The 21,208-nt window shown below is 42.2% G+C and overlaps 2 protein-coding genes across 9 annotated transcripts in view; both read left to right on the top strand.

Annotated features, from left to right (window-relative positions):
* PARP15 (poly(ADP-ribose) polymerase family member 15) overlaps positions 1 to 3,246 on the top strand; it is a 46,278-nt gene extending 43,032 nt beyond the window's left edge. For all 3 annotated transcript variants that reach the window (XM_032267706.1, XM_032267707.1, XM_032267705.1), the window contains one exon: positions 247 to 3,246. In XM_032267706.1, coding sequence (XP_032123597.1) covers positions 247 to 536 — 290 coding nt within the window. In that variant the 3' untranslated portion in view covers positions 537 to 3,246. The remainder of the gene's footprint in view (positions 1 to 246) is intronic.
* Positions 3,247 to 14,790: 11,544 nt separating this feature from the next.
* PARP14 (poly(ADP-ribose) polymerase family member 14) overlaps positions 14,791 to 21,208 on the top strand; it is an 86,594-nt gene continuing 80,176 nt past the window's right edge. For 3 of the 6 annotated variants that reach the window (XM_032267734.1, XM_032267732.1, XM_032267731.1), the window contains exons 1-2: positions 15,249 to 15,696; positions 19,815 to 19,948. In XM_032267734.1, the coding sequence (XP_032123625.1) occupies positions 15,510 to 15,696; positions 19,815 to 19,948 (321 nt within the window). In that variant the 5' untranslated portion in view covers positions 15,249 to 15,509. Of the gene's footprint in view, positions 14,928 to 15,248; positions 15,697 to 19,814; positions 19,949 to 21,208 lie in introns of those variants that run through there. The other 3 variants (XM_032267735.1, XM_032267733.1, XM_032267736.1) reach the window with 3 other exon arrangements.

Below are 21,208 nucleotides of genomic sequence, written 5' to 3'. Positions count from 1 at the left end.
GCTAATAATTTCGTTTTATTTTTGTAGGTGGTGGGGGGCGGTCTCATAATGTTGGCCAGGCTGGTATTGAACTCCTGGCCTTAAGCAGTCCTCTTGCCTCAGCCTCCCAAAGTTTTGGGATTACAGGCATGAGCCAACACACCTGGCTAGAACTGCATTTAGAAAACAATTTTGTTGGATTGGGCCTGATTCTACGTATTGTGTAATTTTACATTCTTAGGAAGATTTTGGTCTTTCTCTTTCCAGCTGTAGCCTATGGAAAAGGAACCTATTTTGCTGTGGATGCCAGTTATTCTGCCAAGGACACCTACTCCAGGCCAGACAGCAATGGGAGAAAGCACATGTACGTTGTGCGAGTACTTACTGGAGTCTACACACAGGGACATGCAGAATTAGTTGCCCCTCCACCCAAGAATCCTCACAGTGCCACAGATCTCTTTGACTCAGTGACAGATGATACACTATATCCAAGGCTATTTGTGGTATTCTTTGATAATCAGGCTTACCCAGAATATCTCATAACTTTCAGGTCTTAAAAATATTTTCACCATCAAAGAGATGATTTAAGTCATCTGTAAGAACAACGTGCAGTCTTTGTCTTTGCTTTTGGCTTGTTTAAGCAGATAAAACTTTCCCTTTCAGGTGCTAACATGCTGAAAATTACCTTTTTAAAATGCTCTATCGCTGCAATTTGTAGCATACCTTTTTTTCTGAGCAAATTGGTGGGTGGAAGCTGAGAAATGTATGGTAAATGTCACAGTTATAGCTACAACTATTCACAGACACCAAATCTCTAGGAGAATAAAAAGCACATTATTCTTTTCTATCAGGAAAAAAACAAGATACATCATCTTAAAGCCAAAATGACATTGCTCTTCTTGGAACATGTTAAGGCCTCGAACTGTGGCAGGTTAAACTGTACTACTTAAGTGGAGAGGCTACTGTTACACATCTTTAACAGCTGGGGATTTCACCTTATTAAGATAAACTTGTCAATAGTTCAGCTGAAATGACTGAATCACAGAATATGACCTCAACTCTGTTATGGAACACATCATAACAGATTTTACCTGTTTACATTTCAGGTAAAAATGTATTGCATTATCTATTGCTATGTAAAAATGACTCCCAATTTTAGTGACTTAATCCCACACAATCTTTGTGGGTCAGGAATTCAGGTCTGCTAGGGTGTCTCTGAAGTTACAGACAAGATGTGAAGGGATGCGGTCATCTGAAGGCTTGTCTGGGCTGGGGGTCTATTTCCAAGGTGAATCACTCACATACCTGCCCATTTCTGCTGGGTACTGGCAGTCCTCAGTGCCTCTCCACAGGCTGCTTGAGTGTCCTCATGACACAACAGCTGGCTTACTCCAGAGTGAGCAACTCAGGAGAGCAAGGCAGAAGCCACCAAGTCTTTATGACTGAAGTCATACACTACCGAGAACAAGCTCGGTCTGGAGACCCCCACCCAGGCAGGCTGAAGGTATTTGAGAGGCAGACACTCAGATAACACAACAAAATGGACCTATCCTGGGGACCAACAGCCTGACAGTCTATGGGGCTGACAGCTTTCCAGGACTGAAGGCCCTGAGCAAAGCTTCATTCACTCTTTTGCTCTTTGACAGGTGATTCTTATTAATACACAGGTGTTTTACATATTCACGTAACTCAGGAATATACCAGGTAGGCAGTTATTACGCACCTACCACTAATAACAAACTAAAAGTAACTTCATTGGGGGAGGGTAAACTTAATGTTTCTCAACAATACACCATGTTTTCCAAAGTATCCTATTGATTACTTGGATCAGCTTGTTCAATCCAGGAGGGAATTGCACAAGGGCATGAATACACACTGGCAAGGCTCATTGGGGGCCATCTTGGAAGTTGTATGATTGAGCAAATGAATGCACAAATAGAATGTTAGCAGTAAAAATGATGTTAGAGGTCCTCTACCCCACTGTCCTCTTGTCCTTCTCCCCCAGCCTTCCCCTGCTCCCAGGCAAGAAGCCCTCTAACCTATGCTTGATCACTTTCAGCATTCAGCATCTTGATGGAACCTATCCCACTGTGGGACAGCATTATTTACTGGAAAACTTTTTTTTCAAAAGTTGAAATCAGTTCCTCTATGTATATTACCTACTGATCACTGTCCAGACCTATGGAGGACACAGAATAAGTTTTATTCCTCCTGCTGATGGTAGCCTTTCAGATCCATCCCTTCCCTCCAGTATATTAGAGTCACGTAAATTCTTAAAATGCTTAACAGCTCATTTCTCCTGAAGCATCACTTTTGAAGAGTTATAGACATTTAAGAAGTATTTACATTATTATAAATAAATTACATGCACATTTAAAGAGGACAGAAGAGTATAAAGAAAAATAACTCACCAAACTCACTCGTAATTTTAGCACTAAGGGAAAACCACTGCCAATTTCTCATGTTCTCCCTTCCAGTTTCTTCTCCATCCAAATTCAACAAAGTCAAAATCACATTTTGTGCAGTCATGAATCATATAATATTATTTCTATTATTTTTCATTTAACATTACAAGTTGTTCTCTTGTGGTGTTATTTTTTCTGCAAACACAATTTTAATGGCTGAGTTATTCTGTTTTGTATCTTTTCCTTATTTTTATGTACATAGAATTATAGTTTTAAAAACTGTGATCATCTTATAGTTTAATAATCAGTTTTATTTTGCAGTGTATCATTTTCCTCATGTCATTAAATATTTTATGTATCATTTTTAATGGTCGCATAGTATTTCATTGCATGTTTCTACCTATATGTCATGTCAAAATAAGGCACCTATATTTCTTGATAAATATGAGGTTAGAATATGAGATGTAAAGATCCTAATCTACCTTCAAAAGGCAGTTAAAATGCTCTATTGCTGCAATTTGTAGGTTACCTGAAGGAAATACAGTCCCAGAGAACAAAGCAAGGTTAAGTAATGCAGTTACTGCCTGGACCTTGGCTCTTAGTCCCAGTGCAGAATTCTAGTGAGCCATGTTAGAACAAGAAAGGACTCCTAGCCTGGGCAACATAGGGAGACCCTGTCTATTTTTATTCTACAAAAAAAAAAAAAAAAAAATTAGCCCAGCATGGTGGTGCATGCCTGTGGTCCCAGCTACTTGGGAGGCTGTGGTGGGAGGATCGCTTGGACCAGGGGGTTGAGGCTGCAGTGAGCCATGCTCTTCCCACTTCAGTCCAGCCTGGATCACAGAGCAAAACCCTATCTCAAAAAGAAAAGACCATTTTACTTAGGTTAGGTGGGCTCTTATTTACAGTGTCCACTGCAGACTTGCTGCCTCCTCTAATGTTATTACTAAAGGACGTTGTTCCTCAGTTTATTTAGCTGTGCTCTTACTTCAGGAGTAAGACACACAAGTTTTGAGTACAGTATACCCATGTTATTAAAGTTCTGATGCTTTCTTGAGGAACAAACTATAAACCAATAAATAATTATAGTTATTTAGAAATTCTACTTTCCATCAGTCTGAAGCTGAATATCTTTCCATCCTTTAAGTCCATCTCCTTGCCACTTGGCTTCATGTTTTCTCCCCATATAACTAGAATGGTCTCTACTTCTAGCCTAAGAACTAACTGTTTCAATTTAGTATCAAAATTGGAAGTCTTGTCAAACTGCTAATTACTGAAGAAATGCATCTCTTTTCTCTGGATCTTTAGAGTTCTGGCAAATGGTATCTGATTGATCTGAGACCAGAGACCGTGAGCTCTAATTCTGGACTGGCAGCTGGAACTTACTTTCATAGAAGGCTTTACGGTTTCAAATATCTTCTCATTGCTTTTCTTACCATTATTCTCCTTCTTGTTCCTTTTTTTCCTTTCAATTCCTTCTCGCACTTGTGGAAAAAAAGGACACACACTCTGCTTGGATGAATCAGAGGAAATATTTTCATTTTTTTCTGCACCAATAGTAGATAGCTACTCAAATTCCTCATAGTAAAAATGGTAATGTATTAATTGAACACAAGGTTTACAAATTCATTTAGAGTGCGGCAGGTTATCTGTGATTACAGATAGCCCTCGACCTTCTCCTCCAATCTTCCCCTGCTCCCAGGCATGAAGCTCTCTAGCCTCTGCTTGATCACTTTCAGCACTCAACATCTTGAGGGACCCTATTCCATTGTGGGACAGCGTTATTTACTGGAAAGCTTTTTTTTCAAAAGTTGAAATCAGTTTCTCTGTGTCTATTACCTGCTGATCACTGTCCAGACTCCTGAAGGACACAGAACAAGTTTTATTCCTCCTACTGATGGTAGCCTTTCAGATCCATCCCTTCCCTCCAGCATATCTGCAATCACAGATAACCCACTACACTGTAAATGGTGAGATCATTCATAGCTAGTATGAACAAATTCAACTTCTTCTAAATACTTCCCTAGAACAAATACAGTTTCTTTTAGTAAACATGCTTTATAGTACATACACTTTACAAGCTTAATTGATCAAATTATTACATATCCTTGCTTTGGTCTTCACCATGTTAGTAAACATAGAAAGGGAATCTTGCAGCTAAATTCACAGAGTTACTCTAATTTAACTCTGTTAGGGTAACGCAATTCGGTCCCTAGCAGAGTAAAAATTCAAGAGATTAAGTACAAAAAAAATTAGAAATCAAAAAAGAGAAAGAAAGAAAATTTATTTTAGAATATCAAGAGTTGGCATCATGTAGTCCTGGCCTAGCATTGGTAAACTTGGAGGGATCAGTCCTGACTTTAGAACTAACATAATGTGCTAACTGGGTAAACCTGGGCAAGTCACTTACACTAAGAGGCTTAATTCCTCATATTTAAACTGAAATAATAGGCTGGGGCAGTGGCTCATGCCTGTAATCCCAGCACTGTGGGAGGTCGAGGCGGAAGGATCACTTGAGGTCAGGAGCTCGAGACCAGCCTGGTGAAACCCCGTCTCTACTAAAAATACAAAAATTAGCTGAGCGTGGTAGTGCATGCCTATAGTCCCAGCTACTCGGGAGGCTAAGGCAGGAGAATCACTTGTACCCTGGAGACAGAGGTTGCAGTGAGCCAAGATCACACCACTGTACTCCAGCCTGGGTGACAGAGCAAGATTCTGTCTCAAAAAAATAAAAAGTAGAAACATTAAAAAAAATTACAGAATTAAATAACTAAAATTTTAATAAACATCTAAAAAGAGGTAGAGAATGCTGTAAAATGTACTACTTAACTGAGTCTGAGAAGTCAGAATAGGCTTTCCTGAGAAATATGTCAAACAGAAATAAGACTTTTTGCTTTTAAAATATAAGAAAGTAGGAGAAAATGTTTAAGGTGAAATAAACCTATGTTTCCAAGTGATATGAATTAGCTAGTAACAAAGTGTGTTCCCACCTAAAATAAACAGAAAATTAGAACAAAATAGAGAAGGCACCTATTTTAAGGCAGAAAAGGGCTTCTTAATTAGCAAGAACTGAAGGAACTGAAACTCCAGAGAGAGAAGCACAGCTAGGGAGAGCTGAGTTCTGCAGGCACTGTGCCCAGGGGTCATTTGCTGATTCTGTGCTTGGGTGGGATACTGATAACCCCAGGCCTTACATCCATGGAAGACCGCTGCTGGGAGCCAGAGTCCAGTCGGGGTATGGGAGGAGACTTGGAAGGTCTCCACAGGACATCTATTAAATTCCAGGGATGCACAAGGTAGCGTCTAAACACAGAAGGAGAAAACCTCTGAAGCAGAACAGAGACTTCGGCAGTCTTGTAAAGAAAAAGATTAGAATTCAGGACCCACCATGTGGAAGAGCATGGAGAATGCAGCAGGATTTCTGCTGAAAATCCTGAAGAAGCAGAAGTAAAATTGATGCATATTGAGCCTTACCAAGGATGCAACTCAACCTCAACTCATCACAGTGCGGATTCAGGTGGCCAGCCACCAATTAGAAACAAGATGCTTTATAAAATTAATATAATTTTTTTTTTTTTTTTTTTTGAGACGGAGTCTCGCTCTTGTTACCCAGGCTGGAGTGCAATGGCGCGATCTCGGCTCACCGCAACCTCCACCTCCTGGGTTCAGGCAATTCTCCTGCCTCAGCCTCCTGAGTAGCTGGGATTACAGGCACGCACCACCATGCCCAGCTAATTTTTTTGTATTTTTAGTAGAGACGGGGTTTCACCATGTTGACCAGGATGGTCTCGATCTCTTGACCTCGTGATCCACCCGCCTCGGCCTCCCAAAGTGCTGGGATTACAGGCTTGAGCCACCGTGCCCGGCTAAAATTAATATAATTTTTATTGTATATGGAAAAAATAAATGGGCAAGAACATCAAAGGGTATTTCAGATTCAAAGAGAGTCATTTTGTCCTAGCAGACATTAAATGTACTGGTAATCAATTTGAAACCCTTGGAAGACAGAAATATCCATTATGAGAATATTAAAAAGACCCATACTTTCCACTACGATCAGCAAAAAAAAAAAAAAAATCCAGGTAAATTGGGAGTTAAATACTTTTAAAATAAAAACACATATATATTATGTGTTTTTACACATATAATTTTTTTACATAAAACATGTAAAAAATATGTGTAATAATGTTTTATAATATGTAGTTTTTAACATAGTATTTTAAAAATGTTTTACACATATTTTTACACACATATATTAAAATAAATACACACATATAAAAGACTAGCACTAGGGGAAATCACTTTCTGATTGTTGTTGGAATACAAATAGAAAAAAGATAGGTTCATTACTTAGATAGTTTTATCTTTGATGGAATGAATACCAATAAAGCTGAAATTTAAAAATTCAGAAGACTGGAGAAAAGGTTTGCACATAAAGACAAACGTTCAATAACTAAAAAGTATGAAGAATGCATATAAATAGGTAACAATACCAAGTGTCTATTAAACAAACGATTAAAAAACAGTTCATACAAGAAGAAACACTGTCAGCAAATCATAATTTTAAAACTATTCAGTCAACCTTGTTGGTAAAATAACTGCAAATTAAACCTACTGTGAAGTTTCATTTTGTGCCTTAAAAAAAATTAGAAAAACTTTTAAAAAGTGATAAAAGCCAAAGCCTGCAAGGCTTCGGGAGGCAGATATGCTCATGCATTAATGATAGCAGTGTAAATTGATTCAGTCTTCCTGAAAGGCAAAATGGTATTTTATTGAAAGAATCATAAATATGCCTAACCCCTGACCAAGTAATATAATTTATCCTGAGGAAATAATGTTTAATAAAAAGTATATGTATATATAATGTTTATTTTATGATAGCAAAACATTGGAATAAAGCTAAGAGCCCAACAATACAGATATATAGAAAGAAGCTAACTATGGCATATCAAAATGATATACTCTAGTGATATACTAAAAATGATGAATATAAACATGGTATAGAAAACAGAAAATATTTGGATAAATCATGTTACACAAAAGGAAGAATACCAAATTGAACATATATACCCATTACAACGATAACAGAACCATGAATATACATAAGCAAAGTGAGGAAAGGTCAGGCCGAGGAAATGTTTCCAGCTGGGTTAAGATCAACAGACTCATAGTGAATTATTCTGTCAAGTTGTTAAAAACATTAGATTTTTAAAAAACTTTAATATTGCTATAATGAGATTGTCTTTGCAGGGCATTGAATTGGCTTATAAAGATACAGTTTTTTGCTGCCTTCCTAAGCTGCACAGATGGACAGATGACAGTGTTTCTATCTAGTTATAGGAATTTTGTTGAATCTATATTTTGATTGAAAGATAAAAGGCCAGGCTGGGCGTGGTGGTTCACACAACCCCAGCACTTTGGGAGGCTGGGGTGGGCAGGTCACCTGAGTTCAGTAACATGAGATCAGCCTGGCCAACATGACAAAACCCCATCTCTACTAAACATACAAAAATCGGCCGGGTGTGGTGGCATTAGCCTGTGGTCCCAGCTATTTGGAGGCTGAGGCAGGAGAATTGCTTGAATCTGGGAGGTGGAGTTTGTAGTGAGCAGAGATTGAGCCACTACTGCACTATAGCCTGGGTGACAGAACAAGACTCTGTTTCAAAAAAAAAAAAAGGAAATTCAATTTCTGTGTCCATAACAGAGTTGTACTGAAACATAGCTATACGCACTTGTTTATGTACATGCTATGGCTGCATATGGGTGAATATGAGTCAAAAATTTAAAATCTAATTCAGGTGCACAAGAGAATAGGAAATTCTCCTCCCATTTTTAGTTTTGAAAATCTGTAATTGTTAATTCTCTTTCTGCCGTTTTGAGATGTATAAAAATATTTTTTGAAGCCTTTGTTAAAAGCCTCTTGCCAGTTTTACAACACAGGAATGTTTTCTCAAAAACCTGGGAGCCATCTCTTTGAAATGTAATCATCAAGGAAGATGGTGCCCCATCTCCCAGTTTCCAAGGGAGGGCAGGAGCCTGACTTCAGCTGGCATCTGGCTCCAAATCATAACTACTTACTTCATAGAGATATGAGAAATTTTATTATTTCTTTGGATAAAGACAATTAGCTAACACTGGTGGCCATTCCATTTACCAGGTGGTTTAGGATGACCTATGTGTGACAAACGGTATTGTCAAGTCCTCTTTTTCCCTGAGGATTAGTTATCAATTGAGAACATGCGTGTAATGGGGTATATCTACTGGACTATGTAAAAAGGTGAGATTTCTTTCTGTCTTTGAAAACTTTTCAGTGGATTGCCTGTGATAAGCATCACATTTTGGTTTAATGCTTATTCAATAATAAAATTATTTTCTTTTTCTTCTGCTTTGTGGAGAGGTTTTCTGGGTCAGCAGGAGATTTGGTTTTTAATTATATTTCCCTAACAGCTGCTTCTGGTTTAGGATGGCAGAATTGAGTAGTTGTAACTGAGACCATATGGCCTATATAACCTAAACTATTTACTCTCTGGCTCTTTACAGGAAAAGTTTGCAGTCAAACCTGGGCTAGGTAACTAGATGTGTATGCAAGATACTTAGAGAAAGTTAAATTATTTAGTATAATAAAGTGACGAAATTTTGAGTTTATATGGGTGGCTTAAAGAGAAGCAGTAGGGGCCTGGGAACACAGGGAAGGGGGTGATCAGAGGAGGTGGATCTTAGGGCAAGGGGCTGCAAACCCAAATGTCTAGAGGGGCTGGGATGCCAATGAGCAAAGTGAGCCAAATGGAAATTTCAGTGAACTGGAGCCAGGACCTTTGGTCGCAGCTGATGGCAAACCATCTGTCTTTTGTTTGTTTGTTTGTTTTCCCAAAAAGGAGCTTTAAATCTGAGGTTTTATATGAAAACTCACACTTTTAAAATGTTAGCATCTAACTTGAATTTTTCAAAAGCAGGTCTCGGGGCAGGCTTCAGTTTGGTGGCCACCAACTTATGACTTCTGATCTCAAGCGGGGGAGTCAGGTGGGGAGACCTCTCCATGTTAACTGTTAAATCGTTTGGACAGGAAATGGCTGATAAATTAATTCCTAGAAATAGCTATGTGTGAACTTAGACTTGGGAGTTGATTCCTACATTTGATGTAAGTAATCTTCAGTATGTATATTGGTGATAATTTGGGGGTAAGAAATGGGGGAGTATTTCTAGAGCAGAAGCAGTGTGAAAACAGGACCACAGAGGCAGGAGCCATGGAGCAGATTTCAGTTGTGGACTTTCTCTGGAAAAATGTAGGCCCCTGAAAACAGATATTGCAGAGGGCTCTGGGCCTTTCCACAGTGCACTGAATGGGGATTTCGGACATCTTATTTAGATATCAAGTGAAACACAATTCAAACAGGATAGAGAACTTAGGGACTTAGAATAATGATTGACATTTAGTAAGCCCTCAATGAATGTTAGCTTTTGTAATTAACTACTGTTTTCTGGAATACATATGGAAACTCAGTTCATTTGCCAGGATGTAACACCTGCCAAGAAACAAAGGAAGCTCAATCACTTTTCAAATCCAAAGGAAAAGATTTGGAGTATGTGTGGTTTAAAAAATGTCTGGACCGAAGCAGGAGGATCACTTGAGCCCAGGAGTTCAAGACCAGCCTGGGTAACACAGCAAGACTCCATCTTTATAAAAAATTTAAAAATTAGCCAAGTGTGTTGGCATGTGCCTGTAGTCTCAGCTATTCAGGGGGCTAAGATGGGAGGATTATCTGAGCGCAGGAGGTTGAGGCTGCAGTGAGCCATGACTGAGTCACTGCACTCCAGCCTGGGTAACAACCCTGTCTCAAAAGAAAAAAAAAAAAATGAAAAGAAAAATATCTGCAAATTCTTAAACATCCCTCCAATGAGGAAGTGGAGTCTATTTTTCCTCTTCTTGACTCTGAACTGGACTTTGTGATTCACTTTTTTTAGAGATGGGGTCTTTCTCTGGAGTGCAGTGGTGGGATCATAGCTCACTGCAGCCTTGAACTCCTGGGCTCAGGTGATCCTCCTGCCTCAGTCTCTTAAGTAGCTAGGACTCCAGGTGCGCACCATCACACTCAGTGAATTAAAAAAATTTTTTTTGTTGTTAGGCAGGGTCTAGCTATGTTGTTCAGGCTGTGACTCACTTCTAATCAACAGATTGCTTGAGAAGTGAAACTATAACTTCTAAGGGCTAAGTCATAAAAAGTAATACAGCTTTGGCCTCTCTCTTGTTCTCTCAACATGCCTTAGGAGCTGAGCCACCAAATTGAAAGTTCACCTACTCTGAAGGCACCATGCTGGAGAAACCATGTGGTAAGCCCACATATTGATAGAGATGCCAGAGGAGTTCCAGGGGTTCCAGCCCCCAGTTTTTTGAGTTATCCTAGGCTGGGTACCAGATGTGTGAGTAAGTAGCCTTTGAGATGCCTCCAGCCTCACCCACAGTCTGATTACAAATTTCTCAATTCTTGAGAAAGAATTGCCTAGTTTAGTCCAGTCAACCCCCAAAATCTCAAGGGATAATACCACTAAATTTGGGGGAGGATTGTTAAGCAGGAAAAGATAACTGGAATATTGTCCTCATCTCCTGCTGTATCCTCCCAAAATTGTTTTAAGTTAGCTACATTGCCTACTATAAAAAGAGAGTCATTTATACTGAAATTTCTTTCATCTTCATGCCTTTAAATTACTAACAGATTATGAGATTTAGGAAAGAAGCTGGTATGTAGGATAGGGATTTAATTTATTTTAATTCAGGCATATAACTTTAGGTTTTGGGTACATGTGCAAAACATGCAGGATTGTTGCATAGGTACATACGTGGCAATGTGGTTTGCTGCCTCCATTCCCCCATCACCTATATCTGGCATTTCTCCCCATGTTATCCCTCCCCAATCTCCCTACCCTCCACTGCCCCTCCCCTAGTCCCCCCCAACAGACCTCAATGTGTGATGCTCCCCTCCCTGTGTCCATGTGTTCCCGTTGTTTAATACCCATCTATGAGTGAGAACATGTGGTGTTTGTTTTTCTGTTCTTGTGTCAGTTTGCTGAGAATGATGGTTTCCAGATTCATCCACGTCACTACAAAGGACACGATTTCTAAGTTTTTTTTTATGGCTGCATAGTATTCCATGGTGTATATGTGCCACATTTTCCTTGTCCAGTCTATCATCAATGGGCATTAGGGTTAGCTCAAGGTCTTTGCTATTGTAAACAGTGCCGCAATGAACATACGTGTGCATCTGTCTTTATAATAGAATGATTTGTAATCCTTTGGATATATACCCAGTAATGGGATGGCTGGGTCAAATGGAATTTCTATTTCTAGATCCTTGAGGAATCGCCCCACTGTCTTCCACAATGGTTGAACTAATTTACACTCCCACCAACAGTGTAAAATTGTTCCTATTTCTCCACATCCTCTCCAGCATCTGCTGTCTCCAGATTTTTTAACAATCACCATTCTAACTGGCGTGAGATGGTATCTCAATGTAGTTTTTATTTGCATTTCTCTAATGACCAGTGATGATGAGCATTTTTTCATGTGTTTGTTGGCCTCATAAATGTCTTCTTTTGAAAAGTGTCTGTTCATGTCCTTTGCCCACTTTTGAATGGGTTTGTTTGTTTGTTTTTTCTTGTAAATCTGTTTTAGTTCTTTGTAGATTCTGGATTTTAGCCCTTCGTCAGATGGGTAGATTGCAAAAATTTTTTCCATTCTGTTGGTTGCTGGTTCACTCTAATGATTGTTTCTTTTGCTGTACAGAAGCTCTGGAGTTTAATTAGCTACTCTTTGTCTATTTTGGCTTTTGTTGCCAATGCTTTTGCTGTTTTAGTCATGAAGTCCTTGCCTATGCCTATGTCCTGAATGGTTTTGCCTAGGTTTTCTTCTAGGGTTTTTATGGTGTTAGGCTTTATGTTTAAGTCTTCAATCCATCTGGAGTTAATTTTAGTGTAAGGTGTCAGAAAGGGGTCCAGTTTCTGCTGGTATTTGGAAACTACAATAGAGCATTATATATTTTGTTATTATTTGTAAATTATGTTATCCAACCATTACATCAGTATAATTTATAATAAACATAACACTTATGGAAACTTTGTTTCGAAAGTCTGGTGGCTCAATATTTAACAGCCATTACTGGTATAGTGTGATAATAAAATACTGTGTTTCTATTTTTTAAAAAATATGATCTAGATTATACTGAGAATGAATGCTGGTCTTGAGATATACACATGTATGTTTGATTCAATGGTTACCTAATTGGATGATGAGGAAAGGTCTTTACACAAACATGGAAGGATCAAGTCTACTCTGGACTCTTCTGGAGAAGCTGCCTTCACCTTCCACTCAACTGTAGTACTGGTGAAACAAAATTACTTCTATTTGGGAAAATGCACCATTAGGAATTACTGTCCTGGCTAATTGAGGGGTATGGAGACTGTCCCTATGGAGGTTTGAAGAAGATAAAGTTCCCAAAACGGACTTGAGCATAAGGAGTAAAACTAAAGACTGTGATGTGTCCATCAGGGGGCTCCCTCTGACCATGGAACTTCTTGGAGTGCTTTTCCCTTCATTTATGGCCATGTCTTATTTTGGGGTGACTGGGCCAGGAGTTTCAGGAGCAAAATGAGGTGGAGTGGTGGGCATGAGGTACCTACAACTCACTGATTCAGGACAGAAGGGAAAGTAGCCCTTTCCCTCCTTTACACCTCAGTGGGAGAAATGGGGAGGCTGATGCTAGTTTGCAGAGAAGCTCAAAGGAGCATGTTGCTAGGCTACAGCAGTTTGTAGAGAAACCAAAAGGGGGAATTTAGATGAAGCAGGGAAAGGGAAGTTCAGCCCAAAAATGCATACATGGGTGGTTATATTAAGATGAGCTGTGGCTGTGAGGTGGAAGGAGAACTAAGGAACAGCGATATGAACACGGCCACTTCTACAGCAGAGGGGCACACCCACCTCAGGCCCTGAGAAGACTGTGCTTCCCAGGAAGAAAGGATCAGAAGGCAGATACTCACAGGAGACAGAATTGTGAGAGGATAAGCATTCTGTGGGAAACTTCAAGCGAACAGGGGGAAAATAACTTACAGAAAATAAAGTACTGCAGGAGCTAATGCTGTTCAAAAATTTGCTCCTTCTAGAACTTTCCTTCCCTGGCTTTCAAGACCTGCGTTCCTGATCCTCTGATAGCGCCTTCCCAGTCCATCCAGGTGTCATAAGCAGACTTCGAGTGGTAAGATACGTTGTTGATAATTAAAGAAACGCTCAAAAGTAATCCAGAAATGACCCTGACTTTATTTCTTATACAATAAAGATGTAAGGAAAAAGGGAAACTATTTGCTAAGTTCTGGGACCCCAAACTCAGGGGAAAGAGAGAGAGGAGGAGTGCCGATTTTAGTTGTGGTTTGGGGTGAGATGGAAAGGCCCTGAGGAGAAACAGTCACCACATTTGGCTGAGGGCACTGGTCCACCCCTCCTTCGCAAGCTGTAGTGCGGTGGGGGGCAGTGGGGTGCGGGGGGCGGGGAGTCTGTCCAGAGCAGTTTGGATCAGATGATGAGCGCCATCTGCAGGTAGCAAGCTGGAGGCAGGAGAAAATATCTGTATACTGTTTAGCATTATTACAGAGCCGAAATAAAAGCCAGGTAAACCGTTTGGCCCATCTCTTGTTCTCTTCATTCTGAAATTCAGCCCGATCCTGTAACCCCACAAGCTGCTGCCTGGCTCCTTCTTCCCCTTCACAGTCACATCTCTGCAAAGAGCCTGTTACGCTTGCTGCTTCCACTTGCTTCCTTCCCTTTCAGTCCTGAGTAGCTGCCATTGCCCTCTCCTCCCTCCTCACCAGGAGACAGTGCTTGCCGGTCCCCAGCAGTCCAGCAGACGTTTCTCTGACCTGAGGTATCGGTAGCATGGAATGATAATCCCCTTTCCCCCTACCCTCGATTTGCAACACTCCTTTATTTTGGGTCAAGGAAACACACAGCCCTAGCCTCTTCCCCGCCACTTGGCCTCCCTCTTGCAGTTGCCACTATCATCCAGCCACTTGCGCGGGCGATCCTTGGCTGACCTTGGAGTCATCCTTGAGCTTTTCCTTCTCTCAAGGCTCACATCCTTCAGCAAGTCCTGCTTTTACTATTAATTGAGAATCCTCGTTTTCTCAGTTCTTCTCTGCCAGCACCCGGGTCTCAGCCACCCTTGTCTCTCACTTGGGACACTATGGTAGCCACTTGGCTGACCTCTCTGCCTCCACTCTAGCCACCACGCAGCAGCCGGAGTGATCCTGTACGTGTGAATCACACCGTGGAACCCCACTTCCCAACCCTCCAAGGCTGATATCAGGTTACATATCACCGCCCCATAAACCCTCCCTGAGCCGCCACAGCTGGGCCAGGAGCCTGTCATCATCTGTTCCAGGAACACCTGTATATTCTTTCCTAGAGCACCTATTCCCCCTGTGTTCACCATAGCTCCGTGAGCTCGGCGAGGGCTCAGTGAGTGAGTGAACGGCGCCGAGTAAATATTCCACAAAAAAACTGTGAGTATAATTGTTTCTCGCACATTTCTAGACGTGTAATATTACCACATAAAGGAACAGAAGGCAGAACAGGAAAAGCAACCTAAAATTCTGATAATCACATTGATTGCTGAAAATGCCCCCAAATAGGCTGCAAACATTCTAGAAGGGCCACAGTTTGAGAGTTATTTTATTTTTTTGTAAAGGGTCGGCTGGGGGCAAAAATTAGCTGATCTTTGTGTTTGCTCAAGGTCTGGTGCCCCACAGCTGCTGACTTCATCTGCAGTTGGGGCAAGCGGGCGGCACGGGGCCCAGAGTTACGAGGGGGCGTGGGAGCCCGCGGGGCACAGGTGGACGGAGGCTGCCTTCCCGCGGCGCCGGTGGCCCGCCCCAAAGGGTTACTTTGGACTTGGCTGTGGGCCGAATGCGAAGGTGGGGAGGTGGGCGGGGGATGACTCGGCCATTCCTGGGTCCGCTGTGTTAGGCTGAAGGCAAAAAGAAACCAAGGCCTGGGAGTTTTCCAGGAAACGAAAGCGAAAGAGTCAAAGTTAGCCGCCCGGAGTTGGCGCCGCCCTTGCAGTCGGGCGGAGAGCGGAGCTGAGGATGGCGGTGCCTGGCTTCTTCCCGCTGCTGGTCGAGGGCTCTTGGGGCCCCGACCCCCCAAAGAACTTGAGCACCAAGTTGCAGATGTACTTCCAGAGCCCGAAGAGGTCGGGAGGCGGCGAGTGTGAGGTCCGCCAGGATCCCGAGAGCCCGTCCCGCTTCCTGGTGCTCTTCCACCCGGAGGACGGTGAGGGGCGCAAGGGGTGGGGTGAGGAGGGGGCACGTCTGCTCTTCCTCCAGGGAAATGGCGGCGGGGCACGCACCGGAGGGGGTCCTGCCCGGCTCTGGCGGCTGCTGTAGCGGAGGTGGCAAGGGCGGGGCGGGGAGGACAGAATAAACTCCGAGTGCACCCGGGGCGCTGCGGTTCCCCCGCGCCCTGCGTTTCCAGGCGCTTAACGGCGCGGCCTGGGGGTGGCGGCGGAACCGCGCAGGCGAGTCCTGATTCCTGGATCCTTTTCTGTCTTTCCCTGCTGTGGTGGTGTTACTGTTTATCGTTGTTGTTGAAGGGAGTGTATCCTCTTATCATCCTTTCCTGTCTTTTCCTGTTATTATTATGTGGGGAAGGAAGCTGGATAAGAAACGTGACAAGTCACAGGTTTTCTTCGTGGGTCTTGGAGATTCCCAGTGCTCCTGGGGTCACTTGGGAGAGGGGCAGAGGCGCTGCGTAAAGTCACACGGCCTGAAGGTCAACGTAGAGCCTTCGCGGCGTCCACGTTGGAGGGGCCGTCGATGAACCAACAGGCTCATTGTCGAGGGCCTGCCGGGGCCTCTTCCCTCAGTCTCGGGTGGGCCTCAGATTGGGAGCAAGGATGACATTCTGAAGTGATTGTGGGTTGCGAGATTTGAGCTTTGGAGGGAAAGTCGGTAAAGCTCCCTCCTCACAGGCCATTAAGGGGCTTTCTTCCCTCCTCCCCACTACCGTTCCCGTTCAGGAAGGGCCAAAAGCCCACCTATGATCTGCTTGTTCAGGGGCCTCCCTGGTCTGCAGTGGGAAGCCCGTGACCTGCAGCTCCCAGAATGGGCACCTTTTCCACCGGCATCTTATAGATGGATAGTGACCCATTGGGATCTAGTCAACTCCTAATTACACCTTCATGTTGCTGGATTTGGGGAAGCATTTGGGCCAGATGAGAGGCAAGGAGGCTGAGGCCGAGGCCGTACAGTTAAAGTGCCCCAGCAGGGATCCAAAAAGGAAAAGGAAAATGAAACAGAAAAAGAACGACACACGGAAGGAAGGAGCCATGCTTGGCTCATGACCCTTATGAAAACAAAATACCATGTTTTCTTAGGATTAATTTCACCAAGGAGTGCTCAGAAGGCAACTGTGTGATACTTGTCATTTCCCTTTTGGGTGTCACTTTTTCTTGAGGGTTTTTCCCACTTTGATTTCAGAGGTCAACAACACCATCCATCTGGCCCTTAAGGATGCTTCTTTCTTCTTCACATTCCACTATCCTTAGGAGTAGGTCTCACCTGCATCTGAATGACCTGGAGAGCAGGTTAACTAGGCACCTTCCTAGCTCTGTTTTAGAGATTCAGGTTCAATGAGTGTGGGGTGGGTGGGAAGCGCATATTTAACCAACAACCCAGGTGACCTTGATGTGTTAACGTTTTAGAATTTCTGTAGTTTGTTGACAACCCCAAATAAACAAAAAGAGAATTAACTATACAACATTTAAACAGCATAAAAATACTAATAGCACAAAACATAATTTTGTGATGATAACTCAATTCTAGCCCTCCAAGCAGAAAAGATTTCAGTCTTTCTGCTGGGCTTTTGTCCTTGACTGGCCCCAGATCACAACTCTTCTTTCTCCACGCCCCCCTTTCTCCACCCCCAGGCTGCTCCAGTGGCCCCTCTTGTCTTATCCCCAGCACAAATGACCCAAAACTTATTAAAACTCTAAACCCTAGGCCGGGCCCAGTGGCTCACACCTGTAATCAATGCCAGCACTGTGGGAGGCTAAGGCGGGCAGATCACCTGAGGTCGGGAATTTGAGATCAGCCTGACCAACATGAAGAAACCCCGTCTCTACTAAAAATACGAAATTAGCTGGGCATGGTGGTGCGTGCCTGTAATCCCAGCTACTTGAGAGGCTAAGGCAGGAGAATCACTTGAACCCAAGAGGCGGAGGTTGTAGTCAGCCAAGATCGCGCCATTGCACTCCAGCCTGGGCAACAAGAGTGAAACTCCATCTAAAGAAAACCCCAAAAAACAAAAACTCAAAACCTTGCAAGGTCAAAGTTCTCCGGGGTGGAAAATCCCTAGTCAGTTTTGGTTTCCTATTTGAGGAACCACTTTCTCAGTAACAAAGTGGCAGGAATTTGCTAACAATGAATGACCTACCCTTGAAGCCCCAGAAATGCATTCTTCTTCTGTGGAGGATATTCTCCACCCTCCATCCTCCATGCCAAGAAGTGGCCTCAACAGGTGCAGGCCCATACCATAACGTGATTTGATTCATATAAACTGTAAGAATGAGCCCATCAGCACTTCTCTGTATTTATTTGTGTATAGCAAATAGAAATGAATGGGAAGCCATATCTCACTCTTACATAGTTCACTGGATTTCTGAAAAGTTGGTGTAAATTGACATAACATTTTAGAAACTGTTTCAGATGTGTCTATTTTATCATACTTTCCTGACATATTTTGGTTCCTGGTTATTGTCAGGTTCTTTGTGGTAAGGGAACCTATTGTCTCCTTAAATGAAATTAAATGTTGATGATCTAAGGTTGGTGCAGGCAGAAGACTGTCCACATGGGTAAGGGAGGCTGGACATCAGAGTTTCAGCTCTTTTTCCTCCCAGATTCACTTTCTCCTTTTTGGAGATCATATACCCATATTACTACAAATTGTTCTCCTGAAATACTTGTGCCCATAAATATTGCCCACAATCTGAAAACAGACTGGCACATTTAGATGCCTAGACAGGACTTTATCAAAATCTAGGGAATAGGAAAAGGACTGTAACACAGAGGTCCATGACTCTAGATAACTTGGCTTACAAAATGTAGCTTGTTGTTGGTTTTCAGGGGTCCTATCCAGTCCTCAATCCCCACCTTTGTTTAGTAAACCACTTGAAGCATTTGTGTAGAAACATCTGCCCTCCTCATAAAGAGTGAGATTAGAATCTGGAGCTGCTTCTTAGGTTGTTTCTGAGGTCTGTTTCTGAGTTGGCATCCAGTTAAGACCCCACTTCCTCCACCCCCTTCACAGAGGGTTGAGGTGGGAAAGCTATCATGCCCTCTTTATGAAAGATTCTGACCTACATCTTTGACTTCATCTGGCCAGCCATATCAGAACACAGCATGGTGACCCAACATTCATACTAGAGCTACACCTGTCACCCATAGGGCACTCTGGCAAAAGCTCCCTTTCCCCCTAACCTCTTTGCACTCTCTGACTATGCCTCTTCCTTGAAACTCACTTCTTCCCTGCTCTTCATGGACTGAGATGTGCTGATTTTCTTCATATCTCTTTGGCTGCTCCTTTTTATAATTGTAACTCACATCTGCATAGTTCTTGGGGATGTTACAGAGCGCATTCGTGGACACCACTTTAAGTGAGGAAGCTGAGAGTTGAGAGAAGTTAAGGTATTCACTCAGCTATTTGTGGCAGGGTTGGAATTCAAATCCAGGTCTTTGGACTCTTTATGTCCACTGTTCAGCTGTTTCACTACAGCCAAGCTGTCTGATGTGCTAATCTATTTATTTGTTAATTTATTTTTTGCAAAATCTCTCCCTTCTTTTATACTCCTTTTACTATCAAATGTGAGGCCCATTTCATTACAGTCTTTTTCCAACTAGGCTCCTGCATATAGCCACCTAGCCACCTTCCTAAAACATGGCTTTCATCATGCCATGTCCCAGTACCCAGTCTTCACTGGCTCTCCTTGGAGGATGCTTTAATTTAATTCACTTCAATACAGAATAAATGTTGCTACCTTTTGAGTACCTCCTGAGTATCAGGTCCTGTACCAAGTTCTTTATAATGTTTCCTCAATTTAATACACATGGCACTCATACAAAACAATCTCCATTAACCTTACAAATAGACAAGAAAACTGAAGCTTTGTAAGCACAGCTTATTAGGGAACATGCTCAACATTAAAAAATAAGTTTAAGGATGAAATTCAAATCCATGTCTGCTTGCTAAACTCTTCCTCTTTTACTTCACATAGCCTCTCTTGAGAAACTAAGCGATTGATTGACAGTAACGCAGCCCAGAGAAATCATACAATAATTTTGTAAATAAAGATTGCTTGTCATTTGGCTTTTTTTCCCCTCCTTTGGACACTTCAGTTCGGCAGAAGGTTCTGGAGAGAAAGAATCATGAGTTAGTATGGCAAGGAAAAGGAAGATTCAAGTTAACTGTCCAGTTACCTGCAACCCCAGATGAAATCCCTGATGTTGTTGAGGAGGAAATTCAAACAAAGGCAAGTAAACTTTAGTTGTGAGTAAAAGGGATTTAGGGTGTTCTCCCAAGGCGTGTGAGATGGAGTTTACCATGAGGAAAATAATATAGTGGAATGAAAAGTATGAAGCAAACTGCAGTGAGAAAAGCAGGTTACAAATGTATGGGGAGTGAGGGCAGTGGTAGGGTATGGTAGTATGGCATAAGGCAGAAGGGAGTACTTTTTATGTGATTTTAGGCACATTTGGAAAAGTCAAGACTTGGGGGTTATAGTAATGGTGGTTTGTGAATGTAAAATTTGGGGTCTGTCTCCTGAGTTCTTTATAACCTGGAACTTGTTACATTTATTTTCTATGTCATTTTGAGGAGACAGCAATCCATACTACATGTATTAAGTATTACCCCAATTGTAAAATGGAATAGTAACAATATTGATTCAACAATAGATTGTAGGATTATTGTGAGGGTTAAACAAGATGATCTCTATAAAGCACATGGCACAGTGCTTGTTATATATAGTAAATAGTCAGTAAATGTTTTATTTTTGTTTATTTTTTATTTATTTATTTTTTAGAGACAGGTTCTCACTCTGTTGCCCAGGCTGGAGTACAGTGGCATGATCATGGTCAAGTCAAAATCCTTGACTTCTTGGGCTTAGGTGATCCTCCCACCTCAGCCTCCCCAGTAGCTGGGACTGCAGGTGCATGCCACCATGCCTGGCTAATTTTTTGTATTTTTTGTAGAGTTGGAGTTTTCCCATGTTGCCTAGGCTGGTCTTAAACTCCTGGGTTTATGTGATCCACTTGCCTTGGTCTCCCATAGTGCTAGGATTACAGGTGTGAGCCATCACACCCAGTCTTAATTTACTTTTTATCTTTTTTAGAGACAGTGTCTTGATCTATCTCCCAGGCTGGAGTACAGTGGCACCATCATAGCTCACTGTAACCTTGAACTGCTGGGCTCAAGTGATCCTCCTGCCTCAGCATCTCAAGTAGCTGGCACTACAGGCATGCACCGCCATGCCTGGCTAATTTTTTTTCTTACAACTTTTTTGTAGAGACGGGGTCTCACTATGTTGCCCAGGCTGGTCTTGAACTCCTGGCCTCAAGTGATCCTCCCACATTGGCCTCCGAAAATGCTGAACTTAACAGGTGTAAGCCACCAAGTCCAGCCTCAATAAATATGAAATGAGGGAAAAATTATGAGCTAAGATGTTTCTCTGATGTAGGATGTACCTCATATTCCCAAATGCTTGCTGTTAATTGAGGTTTGTGTTACTTGT

The sequence above is a fragment of the Sapajus apella genome, unplaced genomic scaffold (assembly GCF_009761245.1).
Source record: "Sapajus apella isolate SASKATOON/1434 unplaced genomic scaffold, GSC_monkey_1.0 scaffold171, whole genome shotgun sequence".
NCBI lineage: Eukaryota > Metazoa > Chordata > Mammalia > Primates > Cebidae > Sapajus > Sapajus apella.
Note: the sequence above shows the minus strand (reverse complement) of the source record. Positions and strands in the feature narration are given on the sequence as shown.